The 8,469-nt window shown below is 47.2% G+C and overlaps 1 protein-coding gene across 1 annotated transcript in view; it reads left to right on the plus strand.

Annotated features, from left to right (window-relative positions):
• LOC118076294 (unconventional myosin-Ie) overlaps nt 1-7,847 on the plus strand; it is a 44,606-nt gene extending 36,759 nt beyond the window's left edge. The window contains exons 24-28 of the mRNA XM_035098944.2: nt 320-477; nt 984-1,064; nt 2,755-2,947; nt 3,725-3,906; nt 5,139-7,847. Coding sequence (XP_034954835.2) covers nt 320-477; nt 984-1,064; nt 2,755-2,947; nt 3,725-3,906; nt 5,139-5,215 — 691 coding nt within the window. The 3' untranslated portion in view covers nt 5,216-7,847. The remainder of the gene's footprint in view (nt 1-319; nt 478-983; nt 1,065-2,754; nt 2,948-3,724; nt 3,907-5,138) is intronic.
• Nucleotides 7,848-8,469: the final 622 nt, after the last annotated feature.

An 8,469-nucleotide genomic window follows, 5' to 3' on the forward strand; every position in this document is an offset into this window, starting at 1 on the left:
CAGTGACTGCTATCTTTTAATACCGTGTTTCTCATATTATAAGACACGTCTTATATTTATTTTTTCCTCAAAAAAACACACTATGGCTTATTTTCAAGGGATGTCTTATTTTTTTCCTCCTCCTGCTGCCGCGGCCGGCATTGCTGCTGCTCCTATCACTATGTCTTATTTTCGGGGTATGGCTTATATTCCTTGAATGCTTAAAAATCCTGCTATGGCTTATTTTATGGGGATGCCTTAAAATATGAGAAACAGGGTATATATTGTTTTCTCATCTCTCCCTCTCTCTATTTCTGTGTTTTTCTCTCCGGTGCCCCAGGCTGGAGTTCAAGGTAAAGAAAGACGGGTGGGGCCCCTGGGGGGCCGCCGGATCCCGTCAGATCCAGTTCCAGATCTGCCAGGGGGACTTGACTCTCCTGCGCAACAACGGCAAAGTGCTGGTCGTCAGCATCGGGCCTGGCTTGCCCCGCAACGCCCGTGAGTCTGGGGAGATTTTGCGGGGTGAAGGTTATTGTTCCCAAGAGGAGAGGACCTGCGGAGGGGAGGGAATAGCCATAGACCCTGATCAAGATATTACTTAATGGATCTAAGTCAACAAGACAGTCCTTTAGTTATTTTATTTATGTCCTTTAAATTTCCCCCAGAGAACCCCAAAATACATTCTGAAAACCTGTATTCCCCCACAATTTATAGCATTGTGCCTTTGCAAAACACACTCTTATTAAGTGACCCACCAGAAACCTTTGGAACTCGTATTTCAAATGCGTTATTTCAACCCTATATCTCCCATTTTGCGTTGATGATATCGGGATGCAACATCTGCCGGCTCAAGGTCTTTTGGGGTGTGGATTGCCCTCCAGCGAGCTTTTGAGTCGGATGGAACTGAGGCACCTTTAAGGGCTGCTCCCCCATGCTGGGTGGGTTTCTAGGGGATCAGGGCCAGCTCCCCTCGGATAGCTGACGGTGGGACCCTCTGATTTCAGGACCTACCCGGAAAGACACCAGGAAGAGTCGCAGCCTGGGAAGGGGAGCCTCACCTGGCTGGAATGCCCCGAACACAACAGGTAAAAAATGTTTTCCTTGCGGTGGGGGGAGGTCTTGTCTAAGATGGGGAATAGAGGCAGGATTGGAGGAATTCAATCCCCCCCATGGGCTTCCAAGAACATGAGAAGCTACTGGCAATAGGGGGTTGGGCTGGATGTCCTTTTAAGATCCCATTCTGTATCCTTGTATGAGGCCATTCTGTTGGTTCATCCTGTTCTGCATCATATCCTCTTCCGGGGATCAGGCCAGATGGGGAGGGGGATTCTCCCAGAGTCCCACTTGTGGCCTCTTCCCAGCCTTGGCGTGCTGGATGTCCTGGGTTCAATTTCAGGCAGCTCCCGATTTAAAAAAAGGCCAGGTTAGGAGCGCTGCCTGGATCCTAGAAGGGTGTTTTCTTCCCGAGACCCTCCCAGACAACCTCAGGAGAAGACACCTTTATTGTATGCCAAGCTACAGGTGAAACTTGGGAAATTAGAATATCGTTGAAAAGTGCATTTATTTCAGTAATGCAACTTAGTATTTTTAATTTTTTTAATTTTTACAAATGCTTTCTTTTGGAAATTCCACAGTAATAAAACAAATAGTTACAATAATACAAAAATAAACATCACTATTACATTTCATTAATTCCATTCCATTTATAATTGACCCGCCTAACGACAAATAATTACAATTACAACAAATAAAGGCTTGACATATCTTGCTTTGTGTGTCATGCATCTATCTCATATATTGGTTTTACCTTTTAAGTTGCATTACTGAAATAAATGCAGGTAGGTAGCCGTGTTGGTCTGACGCAGTCAAAATAAAAATAAAAAATCCTTCCAGTAGCACCTTAGAGACCAACTAAGTTTGTCATAGGTATGAGCTTTCGTGTGCATGCACACTTCTTCAGATACACTGAAACAGAAGTCACCAGACCCTTATGTATAGTCAGAGGGTGGGGTGTGTGTGTGTGATGGGAATGGGTGATGGGCTGGTAGGAGTGGTAAACCTGTTGATGACTGTTAACGACTGTTAATTACTGCAATTGGTCTTGCAGGAAAAAGCAAGGGCTGAGGTGCTAAAGAAAGCTTGATCATGTATAATGAGATAAGAATCCTATGTCTCTGTTCATACCAGGTCTCTCAATGCACTTTTCGACGATATTCTAATTTTCCGAGTTTCACTTGTAGAACAGCCCAGGTCAACCTGGCGCTTCCTCCAGATCAGGCTAAACTACAGCTTCCATTACCGTCTCTGACCATTGGTCCTGCTGGCTGCCAAGAGCCCCACTAGCATCTGAAGGGCAGCTGTTTGGGGAAGGCTGTGTTACAGGGGATGCTTTGGCTGTTTGCTCTGAGGATATTCCAGAGCGGATGCTCAAGAATTCAGGAAGATGGGGAGCAGACTCAAGGTCCTCCTAACACCCGAAACATTTGGGGTGGAGGGGGGTGGTGGTTAAAAATGAGCAACCCAGCTAGATGGGCGGGGTATAAATAGTACAATAATGATAATAATTAACGTGCTCAGGAACTTTGATCTGTTTTTGGTGGTTGCAACTTTCTGCATGTTTTAAAGCATCATTGTACAGTACATCCTTAACAATTTTATTGTTTTGTGAACAAGCTTTGATGGTTGTTTACAATCAAGCGGTGCGTGGATTTTATGAAATAACCAACCAACCAAACGGCAACCCACTCTCTCACTTTTCTTCCCCCCCCCCGGCAGGGTCAAAGTGGGGCAACCGCGGGGGTGGCGGTGTGGGGACCAGGCCCCCCTACCAGCAGCGCCTTTCGATGACCAAGCAGGTCAGCATGGAGCAGCCCAGTTTGCCCCGCCAAGGGGCCAGCCCCAGGGCCAAAGTCCTGCCGACTCAACTCAACCTGGATTTTATGAACGTCCCGGACCAAGGCGTGGCTGGGTGAGCGAGCTGAGTAGACTGTAGTTTGAGGTCGCACCTTCCTGGTGCCAGACCGAGACTTTGCTTCTCTCTCCCGCCCTCTGGATTACAGAACTAAATCTTCTCTTAGGACTTTCCTTCCTTCTCTGATTTTCATGCTCATTGCCTTCAACTCCTTTGAGCTTTGCCAAAACAGTTTTAAGGTGACCAGTAGGCTGCAAAAAACACAACACTCCAAAACCAGAAAGCATATTGCCTTACAAGCTCAGCACTTTGCTACGTAGCTCAGGTCTTTTCTGTGTTTCCTTACTTGCTGGGCCATGAAAGGAGCCAGCTTAAACAATAAACAGTCCATTAACTTGCGTATTTCATTGTATTAAGGACTCTCGTTTTGGCCAGGAAACCTGCAGCTGTGTCATAATCTTGTTGATGGGTCTGAAGGAGGTTGGACTATATGTGGTCCCTTTAGCCTAATCCAGATTTCCAAGTTGCTCTTAGGTCCTTATGGAACCTCCAGGTCCAGAGGCAGTCTATCGAGATTCCTAAATTCTAAAGGGCATTTGGCCACCGTGAGAACAGGATGGTGGCCTGATCCGGAAGGCTCTTCTTATGTTCTCAGGAGTTGTAGTTCAATCACGTCTGGAGGGCCAAAGGCTCTCCCCCCCACCCCACCAGCTTTGGAAGAGGAATTTTCTTTCTGGCCAAGGTTGGGATGTCGCAGATCATTCCAGCAGAATAAGGTGGGAAAGGAGAACTTCCGTTTGCTCCAATCCAGACTCTGACCTCTTTTCTCTCCAGCCTCCAGAGGCGCCTGTCCAAGGAAGCCAAGCCCATCCCGGGAGGAGGCCGCGCCAAGCCCAAACCGAAACCGAAACCTCAGCCATGCCTCCCCCGGTGCAGGGCCCTGTATGCCTACGACGCTCAAGACACAGATGAGCTCAGCTTCAATGCCAACGAGTTCATTGAAATAATCAAGGAAGGTAAGCTTTCAGGGGTCTTTTCTTGGTGCAGTGTATGTGTTGAATGTACCGTTTCCCTGCCCAAGCCCTAGGTTCAGCGGCTGAGTTCAGCGGCTGTTGTCCATGATAACTACTGGAGCCTCCAGGTTCAGGAGCAGTCTAGCTCAGAGCCACATCCAGAAACAAGATGGCAGATGAGACGGACCCACTCCTGTATTTTTTAAATAAGATCTATCCATTTTTCTTAGGGGGACGCAGGTGGCGCTGTGGGTTAAACCACTGAGCCTAGGGCTTGCTGATCAGAAGGTTGGCGGTTCGAATCCCCGCGACGGGGTGAGCTCCTGTTGCTCAGTCCCAGCTTCTGCCAACCTAGCAGTTCGAAAGCACGTCAAAATGCAAGTAGATAAATAGGAACCGCTACAGTGGGAAGGTAAACGGCGTTTCCATGTGCTGCTCTGGTTTCGCCAGAAGCGGCTTTGTCATGCTGGCCACATTACCTGGAAGCTGTACGGCAGCTCCCTCGGGCAATAACGCGAGATGAGCGCCGCGACCCCAGAGTCGGTCACGACTGGACCTAATGGTCAGGGGTCCCTTTACCTTTATTTTTCTTAGAGATCCGGAGGTCACCACATTAGCCAGCCCTGGCTTTTTCGTTTACTTCAACAATTTGTATGCCACTTAATTGCCGGGGGTTGGAATAGATGACCCTTTGGGTGCCTTCCAGCTCTACATTTCTATCAATTACAGGTGTTGTGCAATAAACTTAATAGGAGAGAAGATCAGAAATGACTTTAAATGCCTGCTGAAAATTTTTTAAAGGCGACTTTTTGAGACAGTGGGGGCTGTCTAATCTCAGACAGAAGGTTCACAAAATGTGGCTTCCGCAGTAATGAATGCCTGGTGCCTGGCTGGATCTATCAATTGTAGATGATGATTGGCTACAGTTTCTATCATCCCTGCCCCTGCGTTAAGTGGAGGTGATGGGAACTATGGCCCAAAAACATTTGGAGCTCCTCATGTTTGTTATCCCTATTGTAAGCTCTCGGAGGCAGGTGGAACCTCTGTGTGCAGGGGCAGTCTAGCTGAGTACCAGGTGCAATAAGCAGCAGGTGGGAGTGTGAATGTTCTGCTTCTGGTGTCATCTGCTGGCTCCTTCTGGGACATTAGGGAGCTGTACGGGACTGACTTCCGGTCTGGTGCAGCAGAGCTCTTCCAATATCTAAGCTCCTGCCTCTTATTCCGCCTGTTTGCAGACCCTTCTGGCTGGTGGCAGGGCCGCATCCGTGGCAAAGAAGGTTTGTTCCCGTGGAACTACGTGGAGAAAATCTGAGGCGGGCGGAAAACTCTCAGCGTTCTCTTTCTAGACTGCCCCCCCCTACCAGCTGCTGTGGACTTTGCAGGCTAGAGAAGGAATTTTGGCCAGCAAAAGGAGCTTCTTCGTGGCTGGGAGACACCTGTCTTCTCTCTTCCATTGCACAAGGACAAGGGGTCTGTGTGTTTATTTTATATATATAAATGGCTGCCTTGAAAGCCATGACAATGCCAGCATGGCTGAACTTTGAAATCAAGAGCGGGGTGGGAAAGCGCAGGTCTCCCTTTTTACCCCTCCAGTGGAAGGCGTTTTGTCCATGAAAACAGGCAGAGGTTTTGGTTTCATGGGCATTTAAGCAGGAATGGGACCACAGAACCTGCGTGTGAAATAAATTATGTACATCAGGAACCCTTTTCTGGAAATGGGGTTTTGTTTGGAGATGTGTGGGTGAAAATGTGGATCACCGAATCCTCAGCAAAGGCCCTGCCCTACACCCCTGCAGTGCAGTCCCCACACATTTCCCAAATGGAGGGGGGGTGCGTGGAATGGGTGGGGGTGGGGCATTTCATTGGATCTACTTTGGGAACCAGAGCAGGTACAAATTCCAAGAAGCTTTGGCGGATAAATTGCGAAAGCGTCTTGGAAAGACACATTGCCAAAGGGCTCCTGCACCTTTTAACAGCTGAGAAAGGAATTTTCGGCAGGTGTGGTGTGAAGCGAGGACTGCACAGGCTGGAATTACCTGTTCTAAAAGTGCAGGAACACTGTCGTCTTTTTGTCCCCATCTGGCTACCTTAGAAGGATCTCCCTAATTGGGAGTTGCAAAGACTGGAATGACTTTGTGGTTGCAGTGCTCAAAGTTGTAGAGAAAGGTAGTCTATGAGTTACATTTATTCGTTTATCTACATTAATTTTTGCTCTCTTTGGCCAAAATGGCTCCCAGGGCAGCTTACGTATGATCCATAAAAGCAAGGCAGCTATGACAGAGGGTGTCTACCTGGGTCTTCTGTTTTCAGAGGCTGCATGTGGAGAATCCTGGAGTGTGTGTGTGTGTGTGTGTGTGTGTGTGTGTGTGTGTGTGTGTGTACAGTTGCCCTCATGCCCTGCTGGTGGGCACATGACGGCGATTTTTCTAGCCATTGTGGCAAACAGGGGAGTGCACTTGATGGACGTTTGATCTGACCCAGAAGGACTCCTTAAGTGGAAAAAGAGGGGGGGGATGCATACTGGGAGCAAATGCCTACACTGGGACCGTCATGATTTAAAAGACACATAATCACAGACAGGACAAAATCATGGATTGGAGGGAGCAAGGGGGTCCCCTCTTGAGAGATTTTGCCCACTTAGATGTCTCTTGGCTCTGTTTTTCCCTTGCTGGAAAATAAAGCCTTTAGTATTAGTGAGCCTTAAATAATAAAATACTTCCTACCCCAGACAGGAGGACTCAATCAGAGGTGACAGGCCCACAAAGAGGTGGGAGCCCTCTGCAAAGCCGCTTGGGTGCCACACGGATGTTCTCCATGAGCCAGGTTTAGCTCCAAATTACACGTTTCCTTTTTGAGACTTCCTTCGACGTCAGGACAGGGTTTATTACTCAGCCAAAGCCACAAATGATGAGCTGGGTTAGTTCACAGGACAAAGCAGGTGGCAAGGTATCGTTTTACAGTCCTGGCCCGTTTGCAGCCACCCTGGGATGGCAAAGAAGTGTATTGCCTCTGAACTGCCACGTCCAGATTTGCAAGTTTTATTGCTCGCAATTTTTTGCTGAGATACAGGACTTTAAAGAAAGCTCTTTCGCAAAACTGCAGCTGGCATCGCAGCCTCATGAAAAGCAATGACAGGATATTTCTTTCTCGCTCCCCCTCTCTCTGTGGAAGGAAGGAGCAACGGTAAAATCAAAGCACCAGGGATTAATTTCAATTAAGACCAGGTCCGGAGAGGGGTTAAACCACTAGAAGTTTTTAATTGCATTATCAGTACAGTGAAATGAGTTAACCTGAGACTTTTTCAGTGACCAATTTTTTTTAATGTACTGTAGCATAATATTCAGTTCACAGTCGTGACCCCCCTGAATCTCCCATGACCCTCCATAATTTTTGACCTGCTAGAAAACAAATATACAGAATTCAGAGTCTTCTTTTTTGTTTTTTAAAAAAGCCCACAAGATATACCTAAAGGCACTGAAGTGCGTGCAAGGTAAGAAAAGAAAAGGGGGGGGGGAGAAGGTTTGGAAGTCAATCTTCAATAATTACAAAGCAATCGATTCTCTTCCGTAACCCCTAAAACGGTAAGAAGGTTCTATGAAACATCATTTACACTTTCAGCTATTTTTTTAAAAAAACTTTTTTCTTTAAATTAAAAAAGGGGGGTAGTAAATGAGTTAGGTAGGTGTTTAACAGAGACAAGAAGTTGCCTAAAATAAATGAACACATTTTACTTAGGAGGAGGAGGAGTGGGACTGGGGAGAAGCATCAGGGGCTTCTGCTGAATAGTTAGGAAGCTGAGTTCATCATCCAAGACTCATGGGAAGGAACTAAACAGTACTGATCTTCCTCCTCCTCCTCCTCACCCTCAATTCTGCTCTGGTGAAGCAGCTCATTTCCAAAAAGCATCCCTACATAATGGTAGAGTGGATATGGTTTGTTTGTTTTTTTAAAAGACATTATGAGGACTGTAATCACGTAGCTGATGTTACAGAAGTTCTGTAGGGAAAAAAAGTGAATTTATTGTCTGGCTCCCTCTCCAACCCTTATGTTGGATCTTCACTGCATTTCCCAAGCTGGACTTGAGGAGACAAATAAGATGGGACAGAATCCCATGTCCCTCCTAAGGTGGAAATCACACCTCTCAAATCTGCACCCAGCAGGATTGTGCAAAGTACCACTGAATACCTGGGGCTTTGAGTGTGTAGCTGTTGCACCACAGACAACCCACACCCTCTTAATCACTTCGCTAACTGCTAAGCCTCTCTTGCTTGGCATGTTTACTAGGAAGTAGGATCCCATTGGGTGCAGCAGGACTGACTTACATGCAGATTCAAGAGGGGGGTTGAGACCCATTGCGGAAGGTTGCCAAAACCAGTTCTGGTGCTAAGGGAGAAAAAGGCATTAAAAGCAGAAGGGGGTGGGGGGCAGGGGGGGCATTTGAACTCAGAGTGCTCTGCTCATCCTGCCCACAGAATCTCAACTTCTACAATTCCACTGCCAAAGGAGGAGGAGGCGGAGATGGGGAGAACCAGATGGAGCCCAGTTCTATGAAGAACAATATTTCCT

This window comes from Zootoca vivipara, chromosome 17, assembly GCF_963506605.1.
Source record: "Zootoca vivipara chromosome 17, rZooViv1.1, whole genome shotgun sequence".
NCBI classification, from domain to species: domain Eukaryota; kingdom Metazoa; phylum Chordata; class Lepidosauria; order Squamata; family Lacertidae; genus Zootoca; species Zootoca vivipara.